The following is a 21,567-nucleotide window of genomic DNA, read 5'->3' as shown; positions in this document are numbered from 1 at the left end:
CGAGACTGTTCAACACGCTTCCACTACACATAAGGGGCATAACTGGCCGACTCCTCACAGTATTCAAGAGAGAACTGGATAAGCACCTCCAAAGGATACCTGATCAACCAGGCTGTGACTCATACGTCAGGCTGCGAGCAGCCGCGTCCAACAGCCTGGTTGATCAGGCAACCAGGAGGCCTGGTCGACGACCGGGCCGCGGGGACGCTAAGCCCCGGAAGCACCTCAAGGTAACCTCAAGGTAAGGTAGCATCTAATGCCATATCATAGTGGTCCAGCAACTGCGACAGGCAAGAGCGCCCTGTTCTGAAACCATGTTGTCCGGGGTTATGGAGATGCTGTGATTCCATGTATTTTGTGATCTTTGTTTTTTTTTTTTTTGAGATATATACAAAAGTTGTTACATTCTTGTACAGCCACTAGTACGCGTAGCGTTTCGGGCAAGTCCTTAATCCTATGGTCCCTGGAATACGATCCCCTGCCGCGAAGAATCGTTTTTTCATCCAAGTACACATTTTACTGTTGCGTTAAACAGAGGCTACAGTTAAGGAATTGCGCCCAGTAAATCCTCCCCGGCCAGGATACGAACCCATGACATAGCGCTCGCGGAACGCCAGGCGAGTGTCTTACCACTACACCACGGAGACTGCTTAATCAGACACCACGGATCTTACTTCTTAGCACTCTCTCAAAATTTTTTATAATGTGCGATGTTAGTGCTATCGGTCTGTAATTTTTTGCCTCTGCCTTATTTCCTCCTTTATGAAGTGGTGCTATCTCTGCTGTTTTTAGTATATCAGGAATAACGCCAGTATCTAGGCTTTGTCTCCACAGAATGTGGAGGGCCTGCGATAATGTTTTTTTACAGTTCTTGATGAATATGGAGTTCCAAGAATCCGGGCCTGGTGCAGAGTGCATAGGCATACTGTTTATGGCTTCTTCGAAATCCAGTGGGGATAGGGTGACGTCTGATATATGATTTGATGTTGGTATCATATCCATGAAAAATTCATTTGGGTTACCAATCTTTAGTGAGTTTAATGGCTCACTGAAAACAGAGTCGTACTGCTTCCTCAGTAGCTCGCTACAGGGTAGGAGGAGGTTACGGGGGTGGCGACAGTGTACGGGGGGCGGGGGCAGTAATGTACAGGGGAGGAGGTTACGGGGGCGGCGACAGTGTACGGGGGCGGGATCAGTAATGTACAGGGGAGGAGGTTACGGGGACGGCGACAGTGTACGGGGGCGGGGGGCAGTAATGTACAGGGGAGGAGGTTACGGGGGCGGGGTCAGTAATGTACAGGGTAGGTGGTTACGGGTGCGGCAAGACTGTGTTCGAGGGGCGGGGGGGGGGGGCAGTAATGTACAGGGGAGGAGATTACGTCGGAGGAGGTTACGGGGGTGGCGACAGTGTACGGGGGCGGGGGCAGTAATGTACATGGTAGGAGGTTACGGGGATGGTGAGACAGTGTACGGGGGCGGGGGCGGGGGCAGCAATGTACGGGGCGGCGAGTGTACAGGGACAGTAATGTACGGGGGCGGGGCCAGTAATGTACAGGGTAGATTATGTGGACGGCGAGACAGTGTACGGGGGCGGCGAGACAGTGTACGGGGGGCGGGGGCAGTAATGTACAGGGTAGGAGGTTATGGGGACGGCGAGACAGTGTACGGGGGCAGTAATGTACAGGGGCGGCGAGTGTACAGGGGCAGTAATGTACGGGGGTGGCGACAGTGTACGGGGGCGGGGCCAGTAATGTACAGGGTAGGAAGTTACGGGGGGGGAAGTTACGAGGGCGGCGAGACAGTGTACGGGGGCGGGGGCAGTAATGTACAGGGTAGGAGATTATGGGGACGGCGAGACAGTGTACGGGGGCAATAATGTACGGGGGCGGCGAGTGTACGGGGGCAGGAGTGTACGGGGGTGGTGGCGCCATCTATTGAGCGCGTGGTGCACTAGACAATGGGTGTTAGAGGGAGGACCGCATTGAGTCCGCCAGCAGCGCGCGACAGCCATATTGGACAGTACCGGTACACACCTCTCCCTTCTCTTTCATATTACACCACGTTTTTGACTCAACAAGACTCAAGTGTTAGTGGGAAGTGGTCGACGAGGTATTTAGTGACACCTGTAGCTCAAGATCGCACTCAGGAATGTTATAGGTGAGGGCTGGAGGAGACATAAGTGAGCTCCACAAATTGCTGTGTTCATCGGGTAGAGCTGGTGTCGGCTCCACACTTGCTGGCTCTTCCATTCCTTTTTCTCACACAAGTAAACTCTTTATGGAGCTCTTAACTCCCACACCTCACACTAAACTTTCCATATTACCATTTCTGTTGGGTATTATTATTTACATATAAAGAGTTACACGATAATCCAAGGTCATTTGTTAACACCAAGTGTTATTGTTTTTATTCTTCCTTAGGGTAGAGTAATGTTATGTGTGGTGCAGCTGCTGGTGCTTGGCTGCCTGGTGCCCCTAGGTGTGGTATTGGTGCGAGGTAAGACTAGGTAGAGCTTGTCACACTAACACAAGGATGCTCTTGCTACACCTCAACCTCTCATGTCCACTTATCACTTTTTTTTTTTTTTTAGATTTTTGTAATGTCATATATTGTCTAATATGTCCTTTGTAAAAGTAAAAATAAAATATTTCTCCCTTGTAAGTTTGTTTAATAATTGAGTGAAGGTCAGCAGTAGAGGAACTTAAGGTGGATCACAATTTTGGTTGATTAGCATTCTCTTGAGAAAATATCACTGATTGATGTAAACAATACAAGTGCCGTGTTTCTGGCTCGTCCCTCTTTGGCTAGCGCCACTTTTCCGTTCTCGTTAAATTTTGTTAGGATGGTAGGTTCAGGTTAAGAATTGGCTGAATGTGTAACGTGGCATTGTCAACCTACTTTCACCTCGCATCAACCCCGTAAAAAGAACTGAACAGCATAAATAATCGGACCAAATGTTGGTGTTGTCTAGTGGAAAGCTAGGCTACTGGTCCATGCAAAGCACCTGTTTTTGAGTCGATGCTTGAAACACTCCAACTACTTTGTTCCTTATTTTACTTGGTAACGTGTTCCATAAATAGGCAACCAGTCCTATTTCCGAATAAGTATTTACCAAAGCTTTTCTGAATCAAAACTGATATCGTTTTATCCATTTTTTATTTCTAATTTGTGTTGATATATTTAGTACATTAATGTTTTCATTGCTCTACCCTTTCATCTATTTGCATACTTCAGTCATGTCTTACTGTTCTCTTTCCTAAAAATTATAAGTTGTCTTAAGTTTTTTTTTTATATGAAAGGTTAATTTTAGGGGTTAATTTTGTCATCCTTCACTGTACATGTTTAGCTCTTCCATTCTGTTGTACGATGATCTAAGCTGAATTGCATAATTTAAATGCCTAGTAACAAAATAAATGTTGAAGATTAACAGTGGGTATCTTGATGTTACTGTTTCCAGATAAGAAACCCAGAATCTTACTTCCCTTATTTTAAACATTTGTATATTGAATTTTTGGCTCCAGATTCCAAATAATTATGATTGGTTCTTTTTTGCACTTAATTTAAACGTTCGGTGAAATCCAGTAACTTTTTGTTAATTTCGTAGGCTTGCAACCGTACTTTTTCCTGACATGAAGTTATGCTCAACGCCCTTTTGTTATATTTAAAAATCTAAGTTGTCCTGTTGTGACTGATTACTTGTCGATTTATTTCCTGTCACATTTTAGAATCATCAGTGAATTTGCTGTTGTTGCCATTAAATCCTTTAACTATACAGTATATATGTGATAAAAAACAGATGTACCAAGACAGTGCCCTGAAGTATTTCACTTGCAGTAATTTACAACTCGAACTTATCCCAGTATAGGTTGATCTTGTTTCCTTTTAAATAACACTGTACCAATCTATTTTATAATAGCCCCTTTAGTGTCTAGCTGAAATTTAGATATAAATGTCTTTGTTTTACATTATTAACTGCTTCAAATACAGTTTACTAAATGCTGGAAAAGAATAGAAGTTTGTTAAATATGAGTGGCCATTAGCAAAACCAGTCTGAACTTTTTTTTTTTAATAACAAAATTTCCCCACAATGTGCAAAAACTTAAAGTTCATATAATTCATTATTTCAATTGTTTTGACCCGACTCCGCAGAACTTTGCAAATAACTATACAAAGCTGAGTAGAGGTTCCTCTGCAATTTGCCTTTGCTCCACAGGAGTTAAGATTTCATGGATTTGGAGTTGCCACTTTGTTTTTACAGATCCAAACCAAGCAAAGTGTGCTTCTCCATGTGTGTAATTCATGTAAGACTGGCTTAATGCACTAATTCATGACTCGTCTATCTCATATTTTGTGCACTTTATTAATTTAGATCTTAACGTTTAAAGGTCTAACATTCTGACAATTTTTCACTGAAGTTTCTTTTTATTTAAACATGACAATGGAGAGAGAGAGACTCCCCCTTATCTTTATTGCCATTAGCTTAAATAACAAATTAGTTAATTTTCAATGTAATTTGCCATCATAAGCTATTCTAAACTAATGGAAAAATGTGGTTAGTCAAGGGATGAGATGTCTTGCCTCTACAGCCATCAGGTTAAATAAGAGTAAACAAGTCATGTTGGAAGACAATAATAAATTAAATCTCAAAAGTCTGGTAATTGTTTTTAAAATTTTGGGTAATTACAATGATTTTCAAGCTAAACTTAACAGAGCATAGAATTATTTCAAATGCAGAAAGCAAGACATAAGAATCATGAATGCTAGGCAGTTAAGGTTTGATGAGGGTTTTCTTGGTTAGAATGCAACCTGTCAATAATTTGTTTATATAAAGTTTTTATATCAATATTATTTCAGTTCTTATTGCACTGTATAAGCCACTAATCAATTATTACCCAAATATTAATGTGTTAGTGGCTTCAACTGCTTCTGCAATCCACTTGAAAATAAAAAAGGGGGGGGGGAGAGGGAAAGGAATGATCAGTGGAAAATGCTAATTCATTAGGAAAAAGGCATACAGTATAAAGCACTTGGGAAGGGTCAGGATAAGGATTTGAGATGGGATATTTTTCATAATTGAAAAATACAGTATAACAATTTTTGCACAAAATTTGTACTATGCACAATTTTGTTAAATGCTAACTTCAAGAAATATGTGAATCCAAAGTGACATTACGACCAGGAATGTGATTTTACAAAAAGCTTACACCAGAGGTGGTACGGGATGTGAAAATTTAAAATAACCTTCCAGCAAATATAAGAAATATTGCGTGTAAATGTTAAGAATGATCAGCTGGGTTGTGAAAGCTATGTAGGCCTGTGGACTGCTACCTGCCTTGGTTGACTAAATCTTGCAATATAATTGTGATACAACCTGTGTAACCTTACTAATGTTTTATAAATTCCAAAATTCAGTAATGACTTTTAAGATAAAAGTTATGCAAGAACTTTCATAAAGCTGGTGCAACCCAGTAGTAGATAGACTGAGAATGTGTAATAAAATTTATTATATTGAATAGTAGTTGTAGAATTAATTGAAATTGCATTGTAAACAAAATAGCTTGCATATTAGTTATGTACCTTTATACAAAATGCTGTAGTGATTTGATCTTAAAGTGTACCACTGCTGTTTTTTTTATAATTGTACAACTTTTCTTTGGACCATTCAGGTAGCATGAGGTACCTGAATGGATCTCATGGACCATAATTGAGAAGCAGACGAGGCACAATAACGTGGCTGAAATATGTTGACCAAACATAATGTCCCTTAAGCACACTATTGTCAGCTCTACCTAGCATTGAGCTCTATCTATGGCCCCTATATTGTGCCATAGGCAGTGTGTCCCCTAAGGACAAAATCAACTTGAGAATGGTCCAGGACGGACCGAAACGTTGTCGTCCCTTCACTTTCTAGTGTTGATCAACATAATTGAGAACTCGTGCATTGAAGTTAATACTTTCATGCACTGGGCATGCGAGCCGCCCACTTAGAGGTCATGCACTCCACGTGCGGGCGAGCGCGCAGCGACACCGAAATATGTATACTCGTTTCAGTTTTCTCGCCTTACTTCTCATGCTACTTCATTCGTTTTGGTATCATTGTGTTCGCAATAGAATTCCCTATAGGTATATATGCATATAATGTCCAAAAGCCCAGAGTGACTCCCTGCAGCAAAGCCTAAAATCTGCAAAAGTTACCCGTGAGCGCACAAAATTCGTAAAATGTGTATACTCGCTTCAGTTTTCTCACCTTAATTCTCGTGCTACATTGTTCGTTTTGGTATCATTGTGTTCGCAATTAAATTCCCAGTAGGTGTATATGCATATACAGTAATGTCCAAAAGCCCGGTGTGACTCCCTGCAGCAAAGCCTAAAGTTACCTGTGAACGAGCACCAATTTGTACAGTTCAGCCTAATGTGTATACTCATTCAGTTTTATAACATCAATTTTCATGTTAAGTCTTTCATTTTGGTATCAAATTGTTCGCAATATAAAGGCGTGTATTTTGAAACTATTCCCATAATAATAGAGCAATAACTAGTATTTTAACATATTTTAATTTTGGATGCTCATCACAAAATTATTTATATCTTTCGAGTGGTCTGACATAAATTTTTGTGTTACATCTTACATTTTGGTATCGAATTGTTCACAATCTAAAGGCGCACATTTTAAAACTAGTCCCATAATAATAGCACGATAAATAGACTTTTAACAAATATTTAAAATTTTGACCAAAAACGTATTTATGATCTTTCAAGAGTTTTGACATTGTTACATCTTTCAATTTGGTATCAAATTGTGTGCACTCTAAAGGTGCTCATTTTGAAACTATCACGAAGTCGATCAGATAATATATGAATTTTATAAATTTTTTTATCGGACGCACATAATGTCCGATGTTCGGACTTGAGAGAAAAAAAATTGGACACAAGGGTCGTTCGAAGAGTGCGATAGGGTTAATAGAAGATTACAAGTTCCACAAGCAAGATGGCTATGGACATTTAAAGTTTTTTAATGCTGTATTTAGAGCATTTGCACAATACAGTACAGTATTTGATTAGGCACTTTTAATTTTTATTTACAATGATAATATTAGTGCTATTCACTTGGTAGCATAATTAATTTAAATATTGGAGTGTAGTAGTTAAAGTTTGTTTTGGCTGCTGGTCTCTGTAGAGTATAATGATTACTACCTAATACAGCTTTGCAAAAACTTTGTGAAAAAGCTTAAATAACATTTTACTGCATTTTTAGTGTAGAATACAAAGTTTACTGAATGATTATTGTATATAATTTCATGTGCCAGCAGCTTCTATAAATTAAGTCTTGCACATGTTTAATTACAGTACTGTAGTTGCATTCATTGATGTTACTGATTTTGATTTGTGCTTATTTTGATGGGTTTTAAGACTGGAATGGAGGTACTGCTTAAAAGCATTGTCAGAATCCATTTTCTTGGAATCGCAATTTTTGAATTATCTAGTCTGCATAAATTTGTTTCATTGTGCATACCATTTTTAATTTTCACTAGGCACTACCTACCTTGAATCTACCTTCGAAGTGGTTCCAGGGATCACCGACCCCATGGTCCGGTCCCTGACCAAGCCTTCTGGTAGACTGCCTGATCAGCTAGACTGTTGGTACTTGCAGCTCGGAATCCGATGTGGGCACCACAGCCCGGCTGATCAGGAACGCTTTGAAGGAACGTGTCATGTTCCTACTTGAAGACATTTAGGGGTCTGTTGGTAATTCTTCTTGTATTTAAAGGGAGTGTATTGAAAACCTTAGGGCCCTTAATTCTTAGTTGTCTTTAAGTGTCAATACTATTTACTTGGGGCTATTTTACACTTGGGTAAGGAATTATTAGTGTGCAGATTTTGAGTCGGTTCCTCCAGTGTTTTCTAGGTGTAGATTATGATGTACTGTATATTGCCTGTGCTCAAGGAGTTAAAGGGATTTAAAGTGACCGTAATACAGTAGTTGTGAATTCATATTAGTTTTTCATGTTGTAAACGAATGGCTTTTGCGTTTATAAATATAAGCAATTTTCATTCAGTCCAGTTAAATGACGAATAGTTTGATCTATCCTCATTCTTAACCTTTAAAAGAGCTCCAATTGCTATCTGCAATTACCTCCTCTACTCAAATACAATTTTTTTTTATTAATTTTGTGAACTATTTTTTGTCGTGCACAATGATGGTGCTTCCCCGACAGCTGAATGGACAGCGCTCGGGATTCGTAGTCCTGAGGTTCTGTGTTTGATCCTCGGTGAAGGCGGAAAAAAATGGGCAGAGTTTCTTTCACCCTGATGCCCCTTCCCTGTTCACCTAGCAGTAAATAGGTACCTGAGAATTAGACAGCTGCTACGGGCTGCTTCCTGGGAATGTGTAACAAAAAGGAGGCCTGGTCGAGGACTGGACTGCAGGGACGCTAATCCCTGATATTATCTCAAGATATCCTCATGATAATCTCATGATAACCCCCATGGTGAAGATGAGGGCTTACTAACCTCATCATTATGAGCTATAAGGACTCTGGCAAATACTTTTCCTGGTCATGGGTACTATTACTAATATTTTTATATTTGTTTAAAAACATCTTCCCTTTTAACCACTAGTCAACTTGTTCTCTTTACCACTTACCTACTTTGTTCAGCTTCAGATAAATTGTTCTTTTATAGTATATAGATGCAACATACTTAAAATACCATTCATTTCTTAAGATCAGTAGGAGCCATGAGGGTTTGAACCTGTACACTGGGTATGTCCGGGGTCGGTCTAGAACACCAAGAAATGAGCAAAAGCATCGCAAATTAGACTTCCACTGAAGCCTAATCAGGAATACCTGAAATTGTGGCTGGGAGTACCCAGTGTATAAGTTTGAGTCCTCATGGCTCCTACTGATACTGATGTATCTTATTGATACATCATGGTAATGTGATTTCTGTGTGTGTTTGTAGAAAAGTGTAGGAGATGGACTTCCTAGACTACGAGCCAGAGTGTAGGCTTGTAGTCTAGGAAGGAGCATTGTATGAAACCCTGATTAGGTGTCATCGGAAGCTTCAGGAACCCTAGAAGATTCGATTAAATCCAAAATTGCAATGCTTTTGACACTATAGTGGGCTAGTGTGCCTGGAAGTACCCAGCACATAGATTTGAACTCTCCCACATTAATGTGATTTCTTTTTGTATCAATTTCTCTAATTATCAATTGTCTCATTTCCAGTGGCCCATCATCTTGTTTGATATATGTAAACACTAGGATTTTTCTTTACCAGCCCTGCTATATGCACCTTATAATTACTTTTAACTTCTGTTTTTAACTTCTCTTGAATGTAAAAAGATTTGTCATGCTAGGGATCTTTATCCAGAAAATCAGTGTACAATTATTTAAAATATGGCAAAGAGGATCAGAGTTGTAATTGTAAGCATTAATAATAATAAATTTAGTGATGTTTGCATTGCACTTGTTAGGCTACATCTAGGTTGTACGATTTAGTTTTGGATACTGTTCTATATTAATGTACAGTACTGTACTGTAATGGGAGCCTGTCGGCCAAGCGGACAGCATGCTGGACTTGTGATCCTGTGGTCCTGGGTTCGATCCCGGGCGCCGGCGAGAAACAATGGGCAAAGTTTCTTTCACCTTATGCCCCTGTTACCTAGCAGTAAAATAGGTACCTGGGTGTTAGTCAGCTGTCACGGGCTGCTTCCTGGGGGTGGAGGCCTGGTTGAGGACCGGGCCGCGGGGACACTAAAGCCCCGAAATCATCTCAAGATAACCTCAAGATACTCATCTCAAGATAACCTCAAGATACTATATAATGGATATTAATTAGCTGGGATTTGTAAAGAATGGTGAAAAAACAATGGGGAAGACATGACTGAGGACAACATATCGATGAAGAGGGTATAATAGGGGGGGTGGATATCAGCAAGGTGAATATACTAGTGCAAAATGGAACATAAAACAGTAAATAGAAGTTTGGATTAAAAGGAGACTAGGCAGAGTGTTGGTTTAGATATAGAGTTTTGGATTTATCAAATGTTAGAACAGGTTAATACAGTAGGTTTGAGATCACTAGATTGGCTCAAGCGTACAGACATACGAGTGAATAAGATTTTGTGTAGAAGTTACTTTGCTTGGACCACTAGGCCTTTGTGCAGTTTCCTTAAAAAATTTTCTTCTAAAATTTTTGCTCTAGGTAAACATTTCCTCCTCAGTTTCTTGCATACTGTACATGTACATTTTTTTCGATAGGCATTTGCTACATGGTTATAAATTTTGTGCCATTACTGATATTATTTGATTGAAGTAATTTAAATGACATACTGCGTCTCTAGGATTCAGTTAACACTTTCGTCCTGCGGGGATGGATTTAACGTCCACAAATAACTGTGGATGTCCTGCGAGGACGCATGTGGGGTTCAAAATTAAAATTGGTTAAAATTAAATTGTTTACCCAATCATTATAGGACTAGTTTTAAAATGCATAGCTTTAGATTCCGAACAATTTGATACCAGAATGAATGACGTAGCTTTACAGTTGATGAGAAAACTGAACAGAGTACTGTGTACACACTTTGTGTATAATGCTCACGGGTAGCACTCGTCCAATTTTCGGGTTTGCTGCAGGTGGCACACCGGGCTTTTTGACTATATGCATATTCCCCTGTGGGGAATTCTATTGCGAATAATTTGATACCAAAATGAACGACGTAACACAAAAATTGATGTTATATGACTGAAAAGAGTATACACATTAGTGTAATTATCTAATGTGTATATTAAAATTTAAGTAATTACCTTAGTTACAGGATGAGAGCTACGCTCGTGGAGTCCCGTCTTTCCAACACTGTCATATAACACTTTGAAAGTACAGTACTGACGGTTTTGACCTCTACTACCTGCTCACCTAACTTGTTCCAACTGTCTACCGCTCTGTTTGTGAAAGTGAATTTTCTTGTATTTCTTCGGCAGCTTTGTTTAGTTAGTTTAAATCTATGACCTCTTGTTCTCGAAGTTCCAGGTCTCGGGAAGTCTTCCTTATCAATTTTATCGATTCTTGTTACTATCTTGTATGTAGTTGTCATATTGTCTCTTTCTTCTCTTCTAGTTTTGGCATATTTAATGCCTTTAACCTCTCCTCATAGCTCATGCCCTTCAGTTCTGGGAGCCACTTAGTGATATGTCTGCATCTTTTCCAGTTTGTTAATGTGTTTCTTAAGAACATTGTGCGAGGGGCCTATGCTACACTTTCTAACTTCAGAATTGCTCTTAAATACATGGCTGGAGAAATACTAAAGAAATTGTTCACGACTTTTGTTAGACCAAAGCTGGAATATGCAGTGGTTGTATGGTGCCCATATCTTAAGTAGCACATCAACAAACTGGAAAAGGTGCAAAGACATACTGCTAAGTGGTTCCCAGAACTGACGAACAAGAGCAATGAGGAGATATTAGAGGCATTAAATATGCAAAAACTAGAAGATAGAAGAAAGAGGCAATATGATCACTGCGTTCAAAATAGTAACAGGAATCGATAAAATTGATAGGGAAGAATTCCCGAGACCCGGAACTTCAAGAACAAGAGGTCATAGATTTAAACTAACAAAACAAAACTGCCAGATAAATATAAGAATTTACTTCTGTAAACTGAGTGGTAGACGGTTGGAACAAGTTGGGTGAGGCAGTGGTGGAGGCCAAAACCGTCGGTAATTTCAAAGCGCTATATGACAGTGCTGGGAAGACGGGACACCACGAGCGTAGCTCTCATCCTGTAACTACACTTGGGTAATTACACATTTTCTTTTATAGATCTTGATTACATACAAAATGTCTGTAAATAAACTATCTAGAGAATTCAATATTAAATACAGTATTGCATATAAAATAATCCTTAAGATTGATTTAAACTATTTCAGTGATATGCTTTATCATTAGATATTTGATAAGAGTAATTATTTATCTTATCTTACACCTTCCAAAGGCATTACAGTATTATGCCTTGGATGAGGAGGAATCATATATATATATACTGTAGTGCAGTTTGCTTCATGGTATAGTAGTAGATGAACTTTGCCAACTCTGAAACTGTTAACCACTTTAAAATTTTTAATTTACTTCAAAATACCATCAAAGGGAAATTATCAAACGATGGACCATAGGAAAGGTAAGAATTGTATTTTAAATGTTTGTAGTTAATACATAATGGAATGTATGTTTTTTTGTGAATGACTATTTTCACTATCACTGGACATGTATGCTTATGTAGCAGAACATTTATTGGAATAACAAGTGTCTGAAGGTATTTTTCCCAGTGTCATATAGGGCTGCTTGTGAAATCTCTTATGCCCAACCACTCCTGTCCCAGCCATACAGAATTAAGAACATAAGAACAAAGGTAACTGCAGAAGGCCTATTGGCCCATACGAGGCAGCTCCTATCTATAACCACCCAATCCTACTCATATATGTTCAACCCACGCTTGAAACAATTGAGAGACCCCCCCACCACCACGTTACGTGGTAATTGGTTCCACAAATCAACAACCCTGTTACCGAACCAGTATTTACCCGAGTCTTTCCTAAATCTAAACTTATCGAATTTATACCCATTGTTTCATGTTCTGTCTTGTGTTGATACTTTTAATATCCTATGTAGGCAATATAATTTGCAATTATTCGGTGGGATCTTGCCCTAACAACCCATGCTCAAATGAGTTCTTGGATTGTCAGAAAAGTTGAACAAAAAAAAGTTTCATTTCAATGAGGATTGTTAGTCTTGACTGCAGCTGAGCCCATCCATTGGGATCTGGCCATGTTAACAGCCAAGCTATCTAACCTGGAGCATACCCGGAGAGAGTTTTTGGGAGTTCTTCTACTTCCCAAGCTCAGCCTGGGGCCAGGCTCGACTATGTAAGCTATTGTACATAAAATTGATAAATGTTTTATTATTTTAATGACTGCATGTTATAAATTGTCCATGCTTTTAGGAATTTAAGTGTAAAGTCCTAATACTGATTTAGATGAATGCATAAGCAAAAATACTAAAATATAACCATTTAATGTACAGTAAATACTGTATTATTGTTTGAAAAAATTTCCCTTGCGCTTGCCCTTCTCTCCGTCCTTGCTCACTGCTCGTTTACTGCTATCTCCTCCCACCTTCCTTCCCTTCAGTCATTTTACCTTACTGAGTTCAATAATGATAGTGTATACAAGGAAGAATCCTTCACCTTCGTTATTTTTGCCTTCAAATATTCCAGTGTATATAATATATATTTTTGGTGCCAAATTATTTGCTGTATCCCATTTGAAAGTCAAAATGAAGAAGGCACAATAAATTAGCTTTGTGTATACAGTGGAACCTTGGTTGACTGTCCTAGAAGAAATTTTTTTTGGAACATGACATTAAATTCGTCGTAAAATTTGAATTGGTTCTCGGCGGTTTATTTGGAAGATGGTGTCTGTTCGTATGCATATGGGTCGTACGAGTGTATGGTGCTCGAGACGAGGAGCCCTCAGTTTGTTTACAATTCTATCCTGTGTAGTGACGACCGATCTTGAATTCTTTAAGAATTTCATTGTTTTTCTGCTATTGTTTTCTGAACAGTAAAGTTCGTATTATTTATCATGCCATGGGTCCCAGGATGGTGAGGGGACTGGTTGGATGGATGGTGGGGGGGGGGGGGGTGGAACTGACTAGATGGATGTAGGGGAACTGGATGGATGGATGGTGAGGGGACTGGATGGATGGATGGTGAGGGGACTGGATGGATGGATCTTGAGCTCATCTTGATGATTTCGGGGCTTAGCGTCCCCGCGGCCCAGTCCTCAACCAAGCCTCCTTTTTGTTACACACACACACACACACACACACACACACTTTTTTAATGAGTGTAATTGGACAGAATTGTTGCTAGGCAGGGAAGTAAATGAAATGTATGCCAAATTTTTAAAAATATACGAGGAAGGCACACAAACATTCATACCAAAACAGAGATGCAGGGCCAGAAAACAGGATTGGTTCGACAGAAATTGTGAGAGGGCAAGAGACCAAAAGACACAAAAATGGAATCAGTATAGGAAGAGGCCAAACCCCCAAACATACCAGCGATACAAAGATGCGAGAAACAACTATACAGCAGCAAGGAGAGAGGCAGAAAGAAATTTTGAAAAAGGGATAGCAGATAAATGTAAAACAGAACCGGGCCTATTCTACAAATTCATAAACAACAAATTGCAGGTAAAGGATAATATCCAGAGGTTGAAAATGGGAAACAGATTCACGGAAAATGAAAAGGAAATGTGTGAAACATTAAATGAAAAGTTCCAAAGTGTGTTTGTACAAAATGAAATCTTCAGAGAACCAGACACAATAAGAATTCCAGAGAACAACATAGAGCGGATAGTGGTGTCTAGAGATGAAGTGGAAAATATGCTAAAGGAGCTCGGGAAGAACAAAGCAGCTGGCCCAGATGGCGTTTCACCATGGGTTCTGAGAGAATGTGCATCTGAGCTCAGCATTCCACTTCACCTGATCTTTCAGGCATCCCTGTGTACAGGAATCGTAGCAGACGTGTGGAAACAGGCTAACATAGTTCCAATCTACAAAAGTGGCAGCAGGGAAGACCCCCTCAATTATAGACCTGTATCATTGACAAGTGTAATAGTGAAAGTATTGGAAAAGCTAATCAAAACTAAATGGGTAGAACACCTGGAGAGAAATGATATAATATCAGACAGACAGTATGGTTTTCGATCTGGAAGATCCTGTGTATCGAATTTACTCAGTTTCTATGATCGAGCCACAGAGATATTACAGGAAAGAGATGGTTGGGTTGACTGCATCTATCTGGACCTAAAAAAGGCTTTCGACAGAGTTCCACATAAGAGGTTGTTCTGGAAACTGGAAAATATTGGAGGGGTGACAGGTAAGCTTCTAACATGGATGATAAATTTTCTGACTGATAGAAAAATGAGGGCAGTAATCAGAGGCAATGTATCGGAATGGAGAAATGTCACAAGTGGAGTACCACAGGGTTCAGTTCTTGCACCAGTGATGTTTATTGTCTACATAAATGATCTACCAGTTGGTTTACAGAATTATATGAACATGTTTGCTGATGATGCTAAGATAATAGGAAGGATAAGAAATTTAGATGACTGTCATGCCCTTCAAGAAGACCTGGACAAAATAAGTATATGGAGCACCACTTGGCAAATGGAATTTAATGTAAATAAATGTCATGTTATGGAATGTGGAATAGGAGAACATAGACCCCACACAACCTATATATTATGTGAGAAATCTTTAAAGAATTCTGATAAAGAAAGAGATCTAGGAGTGGTTCTAGATAGAAAACTATCACCTGAGGACCACATAAAGAATATTGTGCAAGGAGCCTATGCTATGCTTTCTAACTTTAGAATTGCATTTAAATACATGGATGGCTATATACTAAAGAAATTGTTCATGACTTTTGTTAGGCCAAAGCTAGACTATGCAGCTGTTGTGTGGTGCCCATATCTTAAGAAGCACATCAACAAACTGGAAAAGGTGCAAAGACATGCTACTAAGTGGCTCCCAGAACTGAAGGGCAAGAGCTACGAGGAGAGGTTAGAAGCATTAATTATGCCAAAACTAGAAGACAGAAGAAAAAGAGGTGATATGATCACTACGTACAAAATAGTAACAGGAATTGACAAAATCGACAGGGAAGACTTCCTGAGACCTGGAACTTCAAGAACAAGAGGTCATAGATTTAAACTAGCTAAACACAGATGCCGAAGAAATATAAGAAAATTCACCTTCGCAAATAGAGTGGTAGACGGTTGGAACAAGTTAAGTGAGAAGGTGGAGGCCAAGACCGTCAGTAGTTTCAAAGCGTTATATGACAGAGTGCTGGGAAGACGGGACACCACGAGCGTAGCTCTCATCCTGTAACTACACTTAGGTAATTACACTTAGGTAATTACACGCACACACACACACACACACACACACACACACACCAGGAAACAGCCCATAGCAGCTGTGTAACTCCCAGGTCCGTATTTACTGCTAGGTAACAAGGGCATCAGGGTGAAAGAAACATTTTGCCCATTTGTCGTCGCCTCCGCTGGGGATCGAATCCGGAACCTCAGGACTATGAATCCAAAGCACTGTCCACCCAGCAGTCAGAAACATCAGGGAACTGGATGGATGGTTAGATGGTGGGGGGAACTGAATAGATGGATGGAGGGGGGGGAACTGGATATATAGGGGGTGGATGGATGGTGAAGGGACAGGGCAAGTGGGTGGATGGGGACTGGATGGATGGGGACTGGATGGATGGATGGATGGATGGATGGGGACTGGATGGATGGATGGATGGGGACTGGATGGATGGATGGATGGGGACTGGATGGATGGATGGATGGGGACTGGATGGATGGATGGATGGGGACTGGATGGATGGATGGATGGGGACTGGATGGATGGATGGATGGGGACTGGATGGATGGATGGATGGGGACTGGATGGATGGATGGATGGGGACTGGATGGATGGATGGATGGGGACTGGATGGATGGATGGATGGATGGGGACTGGATGGATGGATGGATGGATGGGGACTGGATGGATGGATGGATGGATGGATGGGGACTGGATGGATGGATGGATGGGGACTGGATGGATGGATGGATGGATGGATGGGGACTGGATGGATGGATGGATGGATGGGGACTGGATGGATGGATGGATGGATGGGGACTGGATGGATGGATGGATGGGGACTGGATGGATGGATGGATGGATGGGGATTGGATGGATGGTGGGGGGGGGGAACTAGGTGTATGGATAGATGGTAGGGGGGACTAGGTGTATGGATAGATGGTGGGGGGGGGACTAGGTGTATGGATAGATGGTGGGGGGGGGGGAACTAGGTGAATGGATAGATGGTGGGGGGGGGGACTAGGTGTATGGATGGATGGTGGGGGGGGACTAGGTGTATGGATGGATGGTGGGGGGACTGGATTTATGGATGGATGGTGGGGAATCAGGATGGGTGGAGTAAAACCGACTCCCATACCGCACCCTCCCCGCTACCCCCCCACACCGCACCCTCCCCGCTACCCCCCCACACCGCACCCTCCCCGCTACCCCCCCACACCGCACCCTCCCCGCTACCCCCCCCACACCGCACCCTCCCCGCTACCCCCCCACACCGCACCCTCCCCGCTACCCCCCCACACCGCACCCTCCCCGCTGCCCCCCCACACCGCACCCTCCCCGCTACCCCCCACACCGCACCCTCCCCGCTACCCCCCCCCCCCACACCGCACCCTCCCCGCTACCCCCCCCCCCCCACACCGCACCCTCCCCGCTACCCCCCCCACACCGCACCCTCCCCGCTACCCCCCCACATTGCACCCTCCCCGCTATCCCCCCCCACACCGCACCCTCCCCGCTATCCCCCCCCACACCGCACCCTCCCCGCTACCCCCCCCACACCGCACCCTCCCCGCTACCCCCCCCCCACACCGCACCCTCCCCGCTACCCCCCCCACACCGCACCCTCCCCGCTACCCCCCCACACCGCACCCTCCCCGCTACCCCCCCACACCGCACCCTCCCCGCTACCCCCCACACCGCACCCTCCCCGCTACCCCCCACACCGCACCCTCCCCACACTAGAACCACCCCAGCTGTACTCTCCCAGCCACATCTGGATGGTATCAATACAGAAGGCTTTCTTGCTACCAACTGGTGGATCAGGAGGCAGTAAATATGAATGCATGCCTTTGAATGAGTCATCAGCAAAGTACGGTTAAATGTTCACTTATTTTATTTATGGTTTATATTTATACCCGATTTTTTTGTGTATGAAAAATTAGTATTCTGTATAAAATGTATTTTGAAGTGTTTAATATTTTTGGGGGTGTGGAACGGATTAATTCAAGTTACATTATTTCTTATGGGAAAATTCGTTTTGGGTGATGACACTTCTCTTGGAACAGATTACGATCGTAAATGAAGGTACCACTGTACTGTATTTATATTGAGACTGGCTGACTGTGCATGCAAATCGGACATAATGTAGTGTGTGCACCTGTGAATAAATTAATAAATTTTATAAAAGTTTTACCAATGATTGCTTTATCATATTTGACAAATGGAAGATTGCCTAATGATATTTTTTTAATTTACTGCTTGAGAAAGGTAGGTTACTTGCCTAAATGTGCTTTAGCCCAGGCTATTATGACTTATTTCCTTGCACTATACTCCTGGTAAGATAAATGGCAACCCTGTATATTAAGTACAGTGCATGCTAGCCTTCCTATTTTCATTTTCATCTGGCAAGGTCATGGGGCACTTTTACTACAAATCTGATGGAGAAAAAATAAAAATCCTCATGCAACAAATAAGCTGTATCTTCATTTAGTTTATTCAAACAAGTTCACACTTCCTGAACCCCCCCATATGTCCAACTTATCCATTCACCCCTCTACCCTAACACTACCCATGTACCCATAATGTACCCAAAATCAGCCATGTCAATTATTCTCACAACCTCTTTGTTAATCCCATATTTACTTTTTTTTTATTAACCCACAGAGGGAGAATGAGTGGGTTTTTGTTTAAGATTGTTCATAATATTTTGTATACAGTATTATAAAAATTTTGCAGTTCCTTCTACAAAATATAAAGTGTACATTTTAATCAGTAATACTAACTTAGGTCAGTTATTTCTTATGACATTATTAACATGTTGGACTAAATTAGTTTTGAAGGCATTTAATTTTGTATTTCTAGCTGAGCCCCTTTGTGGTTCCCTGTAGCTATCTCACAGAGTTTGCTCCAATCTACCAATCACATCAGTTGCACGAGTTCATTTGGCCTACCAGGGACTGGAGCCAATATCTGTCCCCTGTACACAAGATGTAACGAGCAAATTGCAATCTGCCATTTCACCGTGGAAACATCCAGAAAGTCGGCAAAGCTTTACAGACAACACGGGTTCACAAGACTCGACCACTAAACTGCAAAATAAATCCCCCCTCCCCCCAAGGAACTAGCTAGAACCTGATAGTACTGAATGTCAACACCAGGCAGCCACCACTTGGTCTAGCATCAGCTATCAGAGTTGGCTCATCCACTGATGCGTAGTCCAGAGAAATGCAGTAGTGCTCCTTTGTTGCATCTTCTTGCAGCAAGTCTTAGAGCATCTAAGCCAAGTACTGGTCATCCTAGGACTTCTCTTGTAGGGTTCTCTTTTGCTATGATATTTTATTACAGTATTGGCTTCACATGCATGGTTTTCTGTCTGGTTTTGTTATGGGAACTTGGCTTTTTGTGCTCCAGACTGCATACACCTAATGTTTATTTCCCTGGGTGTCTGAGAGCACTTGCACTGACTTTATTCTCTGGTGTATTCAGGGGGGTTGCCCTTCCGAGGACAGGTCACCAGGTAGAGTGCCTTACCTCGGGTATTTCAGGGATCTTCAGACCTACTTAGGCCCTTGGTTGGCTCCACTCATTAGGTTGTGGGGGTGCCCTTGGGGCTTGTTTTCATGTTTATACTGCATACCACATTTGCCATTTTGCAGCATGGAGAAGAGCTGCTAGTGGTTCCCATTTTCTTCAGCAAGCATCTCCAGTGCCTGGGGATGCTTGCCTGGGAGCCCTGTCTGGCTGAATAACAGCAGGCAGACATCAGTTCCTCCACCATCCCCCATCCCCTGCTTGCAGCTTTAAAACATTTCAGGGTTTCAGAATTTGGGCAGGGTTTAGTTCTGGGTGTAGCTCAATGATTTATGGGGGATTTCCCCTTTCTTATGAGTGTAGAGGTAGTTGAGCTATCTAGTGCCACCAGGGTTGCAAATTTTCTCTTTCACAACCACATGGTTTCTCAGTACCTTCTCCTTTGGAGAATGCCTCTTTCTTTCTCAGGTGTTGGTTGATGACTCTGGCTCTGCCCTGGAATTTTCATGACACTCTCAGGGCTTGGGGGAAGCTCAATTTGGGCCTTTGTATGCCCATGGATTCTTCTAGATATTTTGTTAATTTCGAGAAGGGTCATGTGCTCACAGAAGGGGGTTCCCTTATTCTATTGATCTAAACAAGTTTGCTTTCACTGCCTCCTTCCCTGAGCTCATTCCCATGTGCCATTTGGCCCAGCAGATTCGTCTTTCGGAAGGTTCTCTATTCCTGAGATGCTTGTGAATACCTTTTGTTGTACCTCCTGTGGAATTCAGACCTCACTTTGATGAGGGACCCTGATTCCTGTGAGTTCAGGTTGGTGTTGCCTTTTTGGCTACAAGGTTCCAAATTCATCCTGGCTATCTGACAACCCCCCATATTTTGGGGAGGGGGCTTGGTAGGGGTTGTCATGCTCATATACTTGCATAGACGCAAGAAAACGCCTAAATTATTGGGATCGTCTCGAAGCTTTCCAAATGTACTCGCTAGATGGGAGACGAGAGAGATCAAATACAGTAATATACACGTGGAAAATACTGGAGGGCTGGGTCCCAAATTGTACACAGTAAAATAACATACTGAAGTGAACGATTTGGAAGAAAATGTAGAATAGTAACCCGTGAAGAGCAGGGCTGCCATAAGCACAATCAGATAACACTAAACATTCAAGGTTCACGTCTGTTCAATCTCTTCCCAGCGAGTATAAGAAATACTGCTAGAACAACCATGGACATCTTCAAGAGAAAACTAAAGTCCAGCCTGGCCTTGGGCTGGGCTTGGGAAGTAGAGGAGCGCCCAGAACCCTATCATGCAGGTATACTTGAATGGCATGAAGTGTCGAATGATATTCAGGTATTATTAGGTGACCCTTCTTATTCCATGGCTTGTTTTCTCCTGCTCTTGCCAAAGATGTGGGTAAATGGCAGCTTCACATTTGGCTACCAGTGCTATCTGCTTTCCTTTAAGCCAGGGGCTGTTATGTACTTGGCGACGAATGGTGATGCATTTTTGGGTCCTTTTAGAGCATTTTCTAATGAGCTCTGTGAGGATGAGGATTCGCTTGGATTGGTTCTGGGTGCAGAGGCTTTTACATCTGCAGTACGAGCGGCAGCGGCCTTGCCAAAGATTTTTGCACTTATTCTTTGGGAGGCAGTGGTAACATGTCCTTCCAGTGGCTCTGCGAGACATTCGGTCACACCCGAGGAAGATCTCTTCGCATTGGTGTGGAACCAGTGTCTTCCATCCTACGTGACACTGGACTCTACTTGGACTTGGCAGGTGCTGCGTCCTCTGTTAAGTTCATCAAATTTTTCTGTGGTTATTTACTTACAGGGAACCACCAAAGGGCTGCCCCTCAAACCCAGCATTGAATGTAATGAAAACGTCTTTCTGGTGGCTCTGTCCCCTCCCTCCCTCCCTTTTTCATTGCAATGTTTGTTGCTGAACAGAGCAAATAGCCGATGCCAGACTGAGCTGCCTGGTGAAAGCATTTGGTATTGTCCTATTCTAACTAGTTGTGTGTGTTTGTTTTTGTATTGTTTAGAGAGTTATTTGGCAGTTTAGTGATTTTTGAGTTTTGTGAACCCAACTATTGTGT

The 21,567-nt window shown here is 41.9% G+C and overlaps 1 protein-coding gene across 10 annotated transcripts in view; it reads left to right on the top strand.

Annotated features, from left to right (window-relative positions):
* Positions 1-1,942: 1,942 nt before the first annotated feature.
* CkIIalpha (casein kinase II subunit alpha) overlaps positions 1,943-21,567 on the top strand; it is a 59,386-nt gene continuing 39,761 nt past the window's right edge. For 2 of the 10 annotated variants that reach the window (XM_045725194.2, XM_045725178.2), the window contains exons 1-2: positions 2,019-2,157; positions 7,533-7,738. Coding sequence is in view for 3 of the 10 variants with exons in the window: in XM_069321938.1 (XP_069178039.1) it covers positions 1,958-2,157 (200 nt within the window). In the remaining 7 variants the exon portion in view is untranslated. Of the gene's footprint in view, positions 2,158-2,420; positions 2,497-7,532; positions 7,739-12,020; positions 12,175-21,567 lie in introns of those variants that run through there. The other 8 variants (XM_045725150.2, XM_069321938.1, XM_045725171.2 and 5 more) reach the window with 8 other exon arrangements.

Source organism: Procambarus clarkii, chromosome 10 (genome assembly GCF_040958095.1).
Source record: "Procambarus clarkii isolate CNS0578487 chromosome 10, FALCON_Pclarkii_2.0, whole genome shotgun sequence".
Taxonomy (NCBI): Eukaryota; Metazoa; Arthropoda; class Malacostraca; order Decapoda; family Cambaridae; genus Procambarus; species Procambarus clarkii.
This window is presented reverse-complemented; position numbering and strand designations above follow the sequence as displayed.